General features: G+C 51.7%; 2 protein-coding genes across 2 annotated transcripts in view; one reads left to right on the forward strand and one right to left on the reverse strand.

Annotated features, from left to right (window-relative positions):
• LHFPL7 (LHFPL tetraspan subfamily member 7) overlaps positions 1-6368 on the reverse strand; it is a 150174-nt gene extending 143806 nt beyond the window's left edge. The window contains exon 1 of the mRNA XM_073315521.2: positions 5474-6368. Within this exon, the coding sequence (XP_073171622.1) occupies positions 5474-5803 (330 nt within the window). The 5' untranslated portion in view covers positions 5804-6368. The remainder of the gene's footprint in view (positions 1-5473) is intronic.
• Positions 5876-14063, forward strand: LOC140899840 (uncharacterized). Its single transcript, XM_078849293.1, has 4 exons — positions 5876-5940; positions 6045-6580; positions 12157-12275; positions 13788-14063. The coding sequence occupies exons 1-4, from the start codon at positions 5876-5878 to the stop codon at positions 13938-13940; spliced, it is 873 nt and encodes a 290-aa protein (XP_078705419.1). The 3' UTR covers positions 13941-14063.
• Positions 14064-14428: the final 365 nt, after the last annotated feature.

A 14428-nucleotide genomic window follows, 5' to 3' on the forward strand; every position in this document is an offset into this window, starting at 1 on the left:
GGAAGCTACTAGATCGCATGCCCTGATTCTCATGGGTGACTTTAATTTTCCTGATATCTGCTGGGAGAGCAATACAGCGGTGCATAGACAATCCAGGAAGTTTTTGGAAAGCGTAGGGGACAATTTCCTGGCGCAAGTGCTAGAGGAGCCAACTAGGGGGGGTGCTTTTCTTGACCTGCTGCTCACAAACCGGGTAGAATTAGTGGGGGAAGCAAAAGTGGATGGGAATCTGGGAGGCAGTGACCATGAGTTGGTTGAGTTCAGGATCCTGACGCAGGGAACAAAGGTAAGCAGCAGGATACGGACCCTGGACTTCAGGAAAGCAGACTTCGACTCCCTCAGGGAACGGATGGCCAGGATCCCCTGGGGGACTAACTTGAAGGGGAAAGGAGTCCAGGAGAGCTGGCTGTATTTCAAGGAATCCCTGTTGAGGTTACAGGGACAAACCATCCCGATGAGTCGAAAGAATAGTAAATATGGCAGGCGACCAACTTGGCTTAATGGTGAAATCCTAGCGGATCTTAAACATAAAAAAGAAGCTTACAAGAAGTGGAAGGTTGGACATATGACCAGGGAAGAGTATAAAAATATTGCTCGGGCATGTAGGAATGTTATCAGGAGGGCCAAATCGCACCTGGAGCTGCAGCTAGCCAGAGATGTCAAGAGTAACAAGAAGGGTTTCTTCAGGTATGTTGGCAACAAGAAGAAAGCCAAGGAATGTGTGGGCCCCTTACTGAATGAGGGAGGCAACCTAGTGACAGAGGATGTGGAAAAAGCTAATGTACTCAATGCTTTTTTTGCCTCTGTTTTCACTAACAAGGTCAGCTCCCAGACTGCTGCGCTGGGCATCACAAAATGCGGAAGAGATGGCCAGCCCTCTGTGGAGATAGAGGCGGTTAGGGACTATTTAGAAAGCTGGACGTGCACAAGTCCATGGGGCCGGACGAGTTGCATCCGAGAGTGCTGAAGGAATTGGCGGCTGTGATTGCAGAGCCACTGGCCATTATCTTTGAAAACTCGTGGCGAACCGGGGAAGTCCCGGATGACTGGAAAAAGGCTAATGTAGTGCCAATCTTTAAAAAAGGGAAGAAGGAAGATCCTGGGAACTACAGGCCAGTCAGCCTCACCTCAGTCCCTGGAAAAATCATGGAGCAGGTCCTCAAAGAATCAATCCTGAAGCACTTGCATGAGAGGAAAGTGATCAGGAACAGCCAGCATGGATTCACCAAGGGAAGGTCATGCCTGACTAATCTAATCGCCTTTTATGATGAGATTACTGGTTCTGTGGATGAAGGGAAAGCAGTGGATGTATTGTTTCTTGACTTTAGCAAAGCTTTTGACACTGTCTCCCACAGTATTCTTGTCAGCAAGTTAAGGAAGTATGGGCTGGATGAATGCACTATAAGGTGGGTAGAAAGCTGGCTAAATTGTCGGGCTCAACGGGTAGTGATCAATGGCTCCATGTCTAGTTGGCAGCCGGTATCAAGTGGAGTGCCCCAAGGGTCGGTCCTGGGGCCGGTTTTATTCAATATCTTCATAAATGATCTGGAGGATGGTGTGGATTGCACTCTCAGCAAATTTGCGGATGATACTAAACTGGGAGGAGTGGTAGATACGCTGGAGGGGAGGGATAGGATACAGAAGGACCTAGACAAATTGGAAGATTGGGCCAAAAGGAATCTGATGAGGTTCAATAAGGATAAGTGCAGGGTCCTGCACTTAGGACGGAAGAACCCAATGCACAGCTACAGACTAGGGACCGAATGGCTAGGCAGCAGTTCTGCGGAAAAGGACCTAGGGGTGACAGTGGACGAGAAGCTGGATATGAGTCAGCAGTGTGCCCTTGTTGCCAAGAAGGCCAATGGCATTTTGGGATGTATAAGTAGGGGCATAGCGAGCAGATCGAGGGACGTGATCGTTCCCCTCTATTCGACATTGGTGAGGCCTCATCTGGAGTACTGTGTCCAGTTTTGGGCCCCACACTTCAAGAAGGATGTGGATAAATTGGAGAGAGTCCAGCGAAGGGCAACAAAAATGATTAGGGGACTGGAACACATGAGTTATGAGGAGAGGCTGAGGGAGCTGGGATTGTTTAGCCTGCAGAAGAGAAGAATGAGGGGGGATTTGATAGCTGCTTTCAACTACCTGAAAGGGGGTTCCAAAGAGGATGGCTCTAGACTGTTCTCAATGGTAGCAGATGACAGAACGAGGAGTAATGGTCTCAAGTTGCAGTGGGGGAGGTTTAGATTGGATATTAGGAAAAACTTTTTCACTAAGAGGGTGGTGAAACACTGGAATGCGTTACCTAGGGAGGTGGTAGAATCTCCTTCCTTAGAGGTTTTTAAGGTCAGGCTTGACAAAGCCCTGGCTGGGATGATTTAACTGGGAATTGGTCCTGCTTTGAGCAAGGGGTTGGACTAGATGACCTTCTGGGGTCCCTTCCAACCCTGATATTCTATGATTCTATGATTCTATGAATACTGACTCCCAATAGGGCCCTTTGCTTGCAAAACACAGTGCTTCACAGCCAACCATTACCAGATTAATAAAGCTTATTTCTTACATGATACTTTTCATCAGTAGACCCCAAAGCAAATCACAGCCTTTAATGTACTTCTCCTCACAACACCCCTGTGAGGTAGGAAGCATTATTATCCCCAATGTGCAAATAAGGCACGGAGAGGCTAAGTGACTTGCCCAGGGTCACAAAGGAAGTCTGTGGCAGAGCAGGAAATGGAACACAGGTCTCTCACAGCTTAAGCCAGTGCTCTAACCACTGAACTATCCTTCCCCCATTGGCCAGGCTGCCCAATACTCATTATTTTATTGAGACTCTCAAGATATTTTGTGTTTTTTCTTTAAAGCTCCAGTTCCTGGAGTCAACTGGAAATAGGAATCTCAGCCTTCATTCAAAAAGAAAAGTTTCTAGCTCTCAAGGTTTAGAGAAAAACTTGAGAACGTGACCTGAGTGAATTCTGAAAGCTCAGAAAGCAGAAGGCAAATAAAAACAACCCCACATTGGTTATTTTAAAAAATGAAATCTCCTGATTTCAAGCCAAACAATGAGTTTGTTAAACCCTGACTCATGTTTGGGTTTGGCAGCACTGTGCTTCTCCCAGTTCTTGTGAGTTTATAAAGCCCGGGGCCACTCCTACAATGGATTGTAAAGGAAGCCAAAGCAACCCTGCTTCTCAGTGAAGATCCCAGGAACTTCAATTCCCTTCTACCTGCTTGTACAACCAGTACAAAAGGCATCTGTGTCATAGCTGGAAGCAGTCAGGAGGGCGTTTTCTTCCCATTCCACTGAAGCAAACTGCATTTTTTGTATGCTGTTCTTAATTAAATATTTCAGAGGGGTTAATAAAGGAGACTGGAATGTGACTAAGACCTTGTGTACACTGTCTCCCCCTCATACCTGAATATTGTTTGTTCAGAGTGAAGATCCATTCAAGAAGCTCTGAGCCTTTGTATTCAGTTCTTTTCTGTATTTCTTAAAAGGATATTACAGCCCTGAAGCTCTGGGTAGTGGAATCTCGTTAGAATGAATCACTATTGTGCTTCATTCTTATCTTTAAAGTTAGGTTATTACCTGGAGGTGTTTATCTGAATGACAAAATTGTAAACAGTTGTATAAAAGTCAAGTTTTTAAAACTGAATGATTCTTTTTTTTAAAAAAAAAAATCCTTTACTGCCGGAACAGGAAGCATTATGGTTAGCCTGCTCCACTCTGTGTAATATGCAACTGGGGTACTTGTTATTCATGACAATCTTAGAGACCACTGACCGTTTAAACACACAGTAGCCTATGGAACTTGCTTCCTGCAGGTGATAACAGTTCGATTCCGTGACAGCCTGAGAAATTCAACCACTAAATGCCCCATTGTGTCAAGCACAAGGCATGACCTTCCCCGGATCCGTCCCTTGGGTGGGATTCCAGCGACAGAGCAATGCTGCGCAATTCAAAGCTCATATGTTTGGAAACCTGTAGGAAAATTATAGTCAGAGCCTCCACCCTTACAAGCAGGGAATAAAAGGAAAAGGAAACAAGATGAAGAATGAAGGGGAGGGGAATAAATCATCGCTTTGGTGCTGAAACGCTGCTTTATTTTGGGTGTGTTTCAAAGGGTGTATGGAGTGCAGAAAGCTCCTGTCACACAAAGACAGCAGACCTCTCAGTAACACAAAGAAGAATCAGTCCAGGTAACTTTTGTCTGGCAACAGCAAGGGGTAGCACCAGCCAGGGCAGAATGAGCAGAGAGCCATTAATTTCCCACAGCGCGGACTGTGGCGAGGGGGACAGCTCCCACTGAAGTTGACGCGTGCAAAAGACAGTTTTACACAGCCCGAGTTGGAAAATCTTGGAAGGACTCAAGGGGTGCTGTGCTGGTCTCTCCTGCACAGGTACCGTGGTAAGAACCAAACTTTCAAATATGCAAAACCTGTTCCCTTTCTTTCCCCATTTTCTCCCCCATTAGCAGGTCCACATTTGCCTGCAGTGTCTATATGTGAAACCCACTGATACAGGGGTGGTACCAGGGGGTTCACCCCGGTGAATGCAGAAGTTTAATCCTAAAGTTCTTGCAAAGAGATGTGCACCTCCATTCGCTCCGCTCCAGGCAAGCGGCACGAACCAGATACCTGCCCGAGTTTTCGGAAGAAACCAGATTAAAGCGTTCTGGGGAGCGTGCGTCCAATCTGCCTGGCCCCCCACAGCTCCCAGGGGCCATCACCCCGCTCACACACGGCTCTGTAGCTAGGTCCGGTGCCCCCCAGCCTGCCCCTCCCAGCGGCTCCTAAAATAGATGCTTCTGGGCAAGCAGGTGCTAATCCTGGAACCTCCGGCCGCCCTAATTGGATTGGGCTGGTTTGGGCAGCCCGGCTCATGGGCTCCGCGCTCCAGTGCGTTGGGTCCTGAGGATCAGCGCGAGCTCATCCTGCCCCTGGATCGCTCCCTGGGCTGACGGGGCTCGGAGGCGATCCTGACCGTGCCTACACCCGCCCAACGCCAGCATGGCTCCCACAGGGCCATTCCTGATTTCCCTTCCCTGCGGGGAGCTCAGAGCCTCCGGAGTTTGAAATCAGTTTTGGATCCACAGCCCAGCCCACCCTTTGCAGCCTTCAGCTCCTCGGTCGCCTGTGTGCATCAGCAGGGCTGTATCCCCTCCCCAGGGTGCAGGGCTGCGCCTAAACCCCCTCTGCTGCACTGCCCGGCCGGGCCGTATCCCCTCCCCGGCCGGGCTGTATCCCCTCCCCAGGGTGCAGGGCTGCGCCTAAACCCCCTCTGCTGCACTGCCCGGCCGGGCCGTATCCCCTCCCCAGAGTGCAGGGCTGCTCCTATCAGACAGCCAACGTGGGGGAGGAGGGAAGGTGCAGCGAAGCCACCGTTTTCGCCCAGGGAGCCGCCTGCCGGGGGTCAGGCAGAGCAGCCCCCCCCCCCCCCCACCCCACCCGCCCGGCTCCCGCAGCCCCTCACCTGCCAGGCGCTGGAGGGGATCTCGCGGAACCTGCCCAGGCCCCCGAAGGCGGAGCAGCTGTACCTCTGCCCCAGCGCCTCCGAGCAGTGCCGCAGCAGGCCGAAGCTGGCCCCGCCGTGGGCTTGGAGCCGAGGCTCCTTCACGACCCAGGCCGGCGAGAGGAAGCTGAGGGTGCAGGCGGCCGCCAGGCAGGAGGAGAGGAGGCCCCAGAAGCAGCCCACACAGCTGAACATCCTCTGAGGCGGGGGACGGGACCCTGCAGCCGGCCGCTCCAGCCCAGCCTCCACGCCGCCGCCTGCTTTCTTCTTGCGATCCAGCAGCGAATGCATCGGGGGGGGCCGGGGCCGGGGGGGGGGCAGCAAGGGAGCTCAGGACACCCCCCCGGGCAGCCTCACGTCAGCATGCGAGCGGCGGCGAGGGCTGGCACCCGGACAGGTCCATGGGAGGAGGCGGCGGCCGCCCCGGTGCAGACCCGTCCCCCCCCCCGACGCCGTCAGCTCGGATCCTGACTGCGACGGGGCCGCCCACGTGGAGCTGCTGCTGAGGCCGGAGCCGCTCGTGACACCCGAGGCCGCCTCCGCGCCCGGCCCCCGCGGCACATCCAGCCCCGGCGGGCGCCGCGGGACTCCGGGGAGGGGCGGGCGGCCGCGCTGCTCTGCCGGCTGCTGCCACGGGCAGGTGGCCCAGTCCCGGGCCCCGTCCTCCCCCCCACAGCGGTGGGCGTCTCCTCGGGCCCAGCCCCGTCACGTGGCGGCGGGAGAAGGAGCTGGGGGGCGGGGGCGGGGGCCGGAGCCACCCCCGGCTCCCAGCGCCCGGGCTGCCGCCCCCAGCGCTCCCGGGAGCGGATGCGCAAGGGCGCAGCGCCGGCTCCCCCCCCGCCGCGGGCGAGGCCGGGGTGGGGCGGGCTGCAGCGGGAGGGGGGTTAGTCACGGGCCGGCTGGCTCCCTCGCGGGCCCATGCCACGGGGCTTTCCCTGCCTCCGGCCTGCCCGGGCGCGGTGCCAGGCTGGGGAGGCAGGAGCGCGCCGGGACAGGAAAAAGACACCCGCGGCCCGTGCAAAACGCAGCAGCCCTGCCCGGGCTCGCAGCGCAGCTGCCTCCTTAACGGTAAGGGGGGGGGGGGAGCCGCAGATCCAGGGACGGGCCCCGACCTTTGAACTGTGGGGTCCCCCCCTACCCGAGCGCCCGCGGCGGGGAGGTGCAGAGCCACTGGCCAGCCCCGTCTGAGCCGGGGCTGCGCTTTGCCTTGGGCTGCCCCATCTGCAGCCCACCCCCGCGCCCCGGGGCCGCCCCCCGCCCAGCCAGCCCCGCAGCGCCCTCTTCCCCTTTAAAATGCATCGGGCCCAGCTGTGCCCCCAGCCCAAGGCACACCGTCTTCTGGCCGGGATGCCCCAACCCCTGCGTTGCCCCGCGCCCCAGGCATTCACAGCTTTGCCTTGCTGAGGATCCCATGGCGGAGGGCATGGGCCAGGGCATTTTCTGATTTCCCTGCCTGCCCTTCTGCAGAACCCGCAGGCCAATCGGCCTCTAGCAGCAAGGGCTCTGCAGGTGCCAGCCCAAAGCACTTTGCAAACAAGCAGGGGCGCTGGAACTGTGTGTATAGTGGGGGTGCTGAGAGCCATTGAACCAAGCTGTAAACCCTGTACAGGATGGAAACCACTTCAAGCCAGGGGGTGGAGCAGCGCTCCAGCATCTATGAAGCAAGTCTGCTGTGTGCACCTAACTCCCCCTTTCTCTGATGGGGGTCTCACTCCCATCAGCTTGTAGGATCAGACCCTATAGATATATAGGCATCCCCACCTCTGGGGTGGAGGATATCAACCAATGTGCCTGCTAGGCAGGGCAGGTGAAATTTTGGCCAGGGACGGAATTGAAAGGGCCATGGGATCTTTAATGTCATCACAGAATCTCTCAATCTTTGAAAGATCTCCTCCAAAACACCATCCCACGGTCCACGCTACAGTCCCTTCTGCGGAAGGATAAAGTCAGAGTCAATCGTGTTGTGGTTTGACCTTGTGATTCCCGGCTTTTCTTACCTGGTGCTCCATCCCAGGGCATTCCCTGCTACATGGAAAAGGCTTGCTGGCTTCTGCCGCTTTGCCCTGTTCTTCATTAGCAATAATTGCAGAGGGTTTAATTAATTAAGCGACTTAGATGCTTTCAGGTACCATGTTGTTGTTTCCTTATTTAGCCTGGAATTTGTGGAAAACAGCAGATCTGAAGTTAACCTCAGGTTTGCCAGACCCCCAGGGATCACTTCACAGGGCTCTTCTTGTGTCCATGTGCTTTCTAAACAAAAAACAGGAGAGTTGAGAACTACCCGAGGCTGCAGGGTGTTTTGCCCATGCTCTGCACCTAGCGGGCTGACTTGCTTCTCAAGTGGGCAGGGGCTGGGGATGCCAGGGCGGCATCGTGCTTAGCCCAAGAAAGAAGAAGGCATCATGCATTGGAGTGACACCCTGTGCCTAGCACTCAGTGTAACTCTGGTGGTGTTTGGAGGAAGCTGCACTTAGCTCTGGTTGGCTAAAGGAAAAGTCATGGCAAGATGGGCGGTTAGCAGGTGTGGAGGGCCAGTGGGGGAAATGGGATAGCAGGTCTGAGTGATGTGGACTAAGCAATGCTATGGTCAGTTCTATAACAAAGGCTAGTGTTAAATTTGCCTTTGTGCAGGTTCCACATATCACTTGTGGTACTGAACACGGGGGTCTTGCACATCCAGTGTCTGGGTAACATTGAGGGCCCTGTCCTGCAAGCCTGACTACACCCATGAATCAAGGAAACTAGTGCCAGGCTGCGTAAGGCTTCATTGGACTGGGTCCTGACATTTGGGGCCACGACCTTCAACCTTTAGTTGCACAACTTTGGCATTATACATATAAGTACATCACAATTATAATTGATGATTTTATCCAAGTAGTGCCTTGTAGGTGGCAGATAATAGATTTTCTAAACACTTGGGCTTTTTAAAATAATATTAATAGTGTATTGACAGTCTGAAGTGTCTGATCCTATAACCCCACATGTAATGTTACTCATGTGAGTAGTTCCATTAGCTTATGTGGCATTACGCCTGTAAGCAATATTACACGTGCATGTAAAGTGCTGGCAGGATCAGGCCCCAACGAACTGTCAGGCTTTATGTATTTTGGTAGGTGAAGTTCCTTGTTACTGACAGTAGGGGGCCGGCCAGCCCTGTGGCCATGGGGGGCCAGTGGGGCTGGCCGGCTGCTGGCCTTGCTGGCAAAGCTGTACACATCTTTCTGAAACTTATTCAACACAAGAATGGCCATAGTGCGTCAGACCAAAGATCCATCTAGCCCAGTACTCCCTCTTCCGACAGTAGCCAACGCCAGGTGCTTCAGAGGGGATGAAGAGAACAGGCAATCGGCACGTGATCCAACTCGTCGCCCATTCCCAGCTTCTGGGCAACTGAGGCTAGTCTTATACAGATACGACTACACAGTTTTGTTTCAGGGTGGACAAGACGTCACGTTTATTATAATAACACAATTTGATTTAAGACCAATTACAAATATCTAAATACTTATGTATATAAATACACACACACACAAATATTCTGCAGCTGCTAGATACTTACCAATCCTGAATGTAGCTTGGGTTCGTAGCTTGTGGCAGCTAACTGGCCAGGAAAGCCGGGCACAAGGAAGGGCTGGGTCTCTGTTGGGCGCGCACCAATGCCCTTCCATGCTGGCAGCAGAATGTTTCCCTCCGAAGTCTTCTGTCTCACCCATCCTTTTTGTAGGCTTTAGTTTGAATCCAGAGTCTATAGGTCTTGCTGTGTCACGCTGCCTCTGGGTTCGGTATGATTGATCACCCGTTAATTGCAGACATGACTTCAGCCTGGGACCTGGCTTTGATGTTTCTTCAGTTGTACTTTTGTTTTTTTCTTTTGAGGGTGGACTCCTCTTCCTTTGTCAGGATTGTTGTCTGCATCTTCAGCCGTTGGTGTTTACACTTTATTTCATCAGGACAGGCTGGGGCTGGAGGTTGATTCCATCATCCATACATACCTCATTCACACATCAAAACTACACTAATCAGATTACAGCAGGGTTTTGCAAAAATGAAGTGAGCGTTTTAAAATGGAGTTTGGGAGAAGTTAAAATGGAGTTTGGGTTACAAGATGGACAAGTGTAAGGAATGACAAACAGTGAACGGAAGTTACAGTGTTGAAGCAGTGCAAGTTTCAGTGATTTAAGCAGCAACTGGACTGAATGTGAAACTCAATTAGCCAGTTATTGGGGTACCTGGTTTTATAAATGAATGTAGTTTCAGACATGCTGCAGTTAAAGTAATGAAAGAAAAAGCATTATAACAGGGTTTACTCACCACTCTGCACTTCCTCATGGCCAGGCATGGCATGACAGTGTGCTTGTGGGGGGGCAGCCCCTGTCAACAGTCACTCTGGGGCTGGGGTAGTTTCTTTCAGAGAACTTATATCCCTCCAGCCAGGGCACAGTCTTTAGCCCATTCCTTCCAGGGTCAGCTACCCAAACTAAAGTTCAAAACTGTCTTAGCAGAAATAAAAAGCTTCCACCCTCTCCACAGCTCTTTTTCAGCGCGGTCACATTCAGCCTGCAGCCCCCTCGCTGGGCTCACCTACCCTTGCACGCCACTTCCTTAGGGCTGGTAGGGGAATCCAGTCCCAACCTCCATTCTGGGCTACCACCCAGGGCCCTGTATTGCACAGCTAAGTCAAATCCTCTACCCATAGTGCAGTTTTCCCTGCGCTATTTCCTTCCTCACCTTTCCCTTCTAGGTCTCCCAATCTGCTCACTCAAGACCCTGCAGGCACCTTTTGACTCCCTGCATTCTCTTTCCGCCCTTCCTCAGCTGGGCCCACTCAGTAGTTAAACCTGGAATCACCTCATTTCTCTCAGGTGGGGCCCATTCTGTAATCAGGGCTGGCTTAGTCCGGGGCTCTCTATTATTATCTCAGAGCTCTGGATGATCTCTGAGTGTTGATCTCTCTCTCTCTGTGTATATTCTGGTCCCTATCAGCGTGCGCCAGGCTGGAACAATGGGTGCTGGGGGTGTGACGCTTCAAGTAGAGCGACCAAAAGCATGCTCTCATTCACATACTGCGTTTGCAGTTTTGTTTATTTGCTTTCAGTACCCCGCAACATCTTCCCCTGGGATTTCACCCTGGTGTGGAATAACGATGCCCAACACCCCTGGAAAGTCATGGGAGAATGGGGAGCATAGCCCATGACCCCTGGATGCCAGGGGCGGTTCCACCTGGGAGTACAATTCCTGAACTAGAGCTCATGTTGGATAAATATGTACTTATATACGGTCCCAATAAGGCGGGACTGGATCGTACAGCCGCCTGGCTGCTGTGGCAAGCAGTCTGGCAATGGCAGGCGGCAAAGCGTCAGATTGCCACGGAAATAGATTCACTCAAGGACTGATGGGATGAGTTGGAGAAGGAACGGGACATGTGGAAGGCGCAGGCTCTGACTGCTAGCGCCCAGGCATCTTCCCTCTCTGGAGCCGCAGTGCAGGTGGTGGCAGGAGAGGAGGAGCGGGAGCGGGTGGACGGAGAGAATGCTGCTCTGAGCCCGGCAGTAACCTGCCTGAAGGATCTGGTCCTGGAGGGGTCTGCCCGGGAGAACAGGGCCCGGGGGCGCTTATTCAGCCCGGGTCGCCACCGTTTGGGTGAAAGCCCAGAGGGGTGTGGGACCATATGATGATTGGGATGGGGATATCTGGTGTGATCCGGATCCTCCGGATGCAGACCCCGGACGGCTGGACCCCAGACACCGTGTTGAGGCCGTCCGGAGGGTGGTCTGAAACTATGGGCCTGCGCCCGCACAAGCAATAGAGTTAATAAAAACCCTGGATGGCCCCTCATGCTCCGGGTTCAGCTGGTGAGCCCGGGATATGGTGACCCTCTGAACCTCGCTGAGACCAGACGGGTGTTAAAAGCCACGTCCGGGTTGGGAGGAGATTTAGCAGGGGCGGCTCGGCAGCAAGCTGGTCATGCTGCACCCAATAGCATCTTTGATACGTTGGCGGGGACGGCGCCTGCCGTGGGGCCACGCGCGTTGCTGGTCTCGGCAGCTGCTGCGCCTGGGGAAGAACCCGTCCGGTCCATAGAGAGACTGGTTCTCCTGGCACGTTTGTGTGGCCGGGGTGTGGCTGCCACAGCAGGAGGGCAGGTGCCCCCGACCACAGCTCAAATAGCTCTGCCTCCGGAGGAACGGAGGCTGATTGCTCAGCGTCTCCCAGTCCACGCGCAGCAGGCCATCAGGAGATGGAGGCCCGGGGAACCTGCGGATATGGAAGGTTTATTTTTTGTTAGGTTCTCTAATAATCATTTTGTTGTTAAGTTTTGCGCTTGATACATTGGTATGGTGAGTTACATGTTCTTGTATTGTTAATTCCACTTTACTGTGGTACTCCTACAGATCTTATTTGTTGAGTGTACTTAAGGGTTAGGGTTGACTTTTATTCTTTGACAGCTGTTGCAGCATCAAACTTGCACCTCATTTTGTTTGTCATTGTACCCAATTATTGTCAGGGTGATGGCTTTATTGTAGTCCCAATTATTATAATTGTGATGATTTGCATTCGTGTTTATATTATATCTAGTGTTTAGTCAATTGTAATGGTTTTAGTTATATTCGCCTGGTTATGACTGTTTGGTTTGTTTGCCACAGATCACCTGTGCCCTACAATGACAACAACTACTGTAATAATCATAGATCAAGGGGTGAAGTGTTGTTGGAGCAGCTGTGATCTGTATGCCTTTGCTCTGCATAACCTGTACGCTCCAAAGGTCTGTTACACTTCCGCCCCCCCTTTTGTCTCCTCTCCCTCTTTGAATACCTGTGAAATGGCTTTCCCCCTCCCCCTCCCTCCTGGAATGCTTGTGGGATGAATGGGCTGGTTGAACAGCTGGAAGGTCAGAAGAGCTCCCAGGTAGACAAGGTGTCTGGGACACTAATTATGCAGCAATCACATACCCAGTGCATGGACACTGGCCAACCAACCAGACGCGGCCAAGTCATCTCTAGTCGCAGGCCATGAGGAGCAGGTTTTTAAAAGGGGAAGGGGCCACGTGCTCAGGAGTGCACTCACAAGCTTGGACCTCCCGTGAACGCCCTTCGCCCGGAGCGCCTGGCCAGTGGTTCGCCGCATTGCATTCCATCGTGCCTTGGGAAGACTGACCTCCATCGCCCTGTCCATCGCCGCACTGTGGGACACTTACCTGGAAGGATCCTGACATCTCCAGTGACGTGCCTGTCCTGGGAGCGTGAGTATGCAAGTGTGAGTGTGACCCAAGCCCCCTTCTTTTCAGCTTAGCTATCAGTCTATTAAACGCACTGCTTTCTGCCAGACTCTGGTGGGTCATTAGTCCTCCCTAAGCTTACTAGCTGGCCCAATTTCAGGTAACAGACTTAACCAGCAAATTCAGCGGCTGGAGGCATGTTTGAGAGCACAGATGGAGAAGGAACTAAACAACCCAGAAAGGGAGGACCTCCAGCTCACCAGTTGGAGAGTGAAACCATACTTTCAGAGGATAGATGCTTTCCCAAAAGGAAAGCCATATAGCCTGTGTGCCTGCGAGATCATTTGCGTGGAAATACCCAGATGTTTTGTTCTGATTGACAAACTCAACTAGAAGGCTTAGTAACTAAGGTACCGTACCAATCTTTTGCTTGGAGTAAAGGAATTAATATTCTGGTCAATTATACAACTGAACAGAGATAGCGGATATTTTATAACACTGCGTATACAGGGCCTGATCCTTCTTCTACAGGGGCAATGGCCAAATAGAAATTGATTTCCATGGCAGCAGCTTCAGGCTCTTCCCGTCCTTTGCTGGAAATGGAGGTGCAATTACATGGGTTTATTTTTCTGTGTTTCTACTGTTATTGAGGTTTGCGATTCTTCATAATCTCCCACATATCAGGTGCTGTTATGCACTACATCACTGGCAGTCCATGCAACAAAGTACAGATATTTGGAATCCTTCGGCACCTCACCAGTACTTTGATCATCAAATAATGATACTTCCCCTCCATCTCTAAAGTATTCTGACTTCTACATATGTCGTGTGTTTCTATTATGATCATGGTTGCTATTCATTAATCCGTCCTCATGAGGACTATTTCTAGTATTCCAAGGGTTGAGAAGCTTCCTAGAGACTTTTAAAAACAATATGAACATACTAAGTGACTTGCGAGCTTCTGTGTGGAAAAGATATTTTCATTTAATTTATTGAGATCAATTCAATGAAAATTATATTTTTCCCTCTGTGTTTCAACTATTTCCTATTTCATTTCAGCTCTGGATGCTGCAACTACAGAGGTTAAAACAGAAGGAGGCAGTGGAATCCCTCCTCTCTGCTGATTCTTCCCACAGTGACTTCTACCACCCCATAACGCTTGACGGATTATGCAATGCATTCACTCTGTCCTCATCCTATACGACAGCTTGAGAAGTTTCCTAGTGACATTTATAACATATGTGAACTGAGCATAAGATTTGTAAGATGATGAGGTGTAGAAAGATATTTTCATGTAATGTATTGACATGAATACAATGGAAACATTTATTTTTCCCTTTGTGTTTCAACCAAATTTCATTTCATTCCAGCTGAGGTGCAGTGACTACAGCAGGAGGAAGGCGGGGCGGGTTCATCTGTCAACTTCCTCGTGGAAGTGGCTGTCGTTCCATCTCCAGACTCAGCAGATTCTATGGTTTCTGCACTGATCAAAAAGATCTCTCTCGAGACACAGAGATCTGCAGCATCTGTCTCAGCTCTGGTCCCATTAGATTCCCTGCCCCTGTCCTTTTAGTGCCAAGTAATATTTTCGGAACTACTATCCACCGACACAAAACTTGGGAGAGAGGTGGATCCTCACTAGATCTGATGCCACCAGCAGGTTTATTACCTAAATCCAACATTTAAAATGATAGTAATTT

Source organism: Lepidochelys kempii, chromosome 17 (genome assembly GCF_965140285.1).
Source record: "Lepidochelys kempii isolate rLepKem1 chromosome 17, rLepKem1.hap1, whole genome shotgun sequence".
Lineage (NCBI taxonomy): Eukaryota > Metazoa > Chordata > Testudines > Cheloniidae > Lepidochelys > Lepidochelys kempii.

Excerpts from the sequence above, each read along its gene's own strand:
- LOC140899840 (XM_078849293.1), top strand. The coding sequence starts at position 5,876 with ATGCGAGCGGCGGCGAGGGCTGGCACCCGGACAGGTCCATGGGAGGAG. Across the intron at positions 5,941-6,044 it reads GAGGCGGCGGCCGCCCCGGT|GCCGCCTCCGCGCCCGGCCC; the intron begins GCAGACCCGTCC and ends GTGACACCCGAG. Across the intron at positions 12,276-13,787 it reads ATAACCTGTACGCTCCAAAG|CTCTGGATGCTGCAACTACA; the intron begins GTCTGTTACACT and ends ATTTCATTTCAG.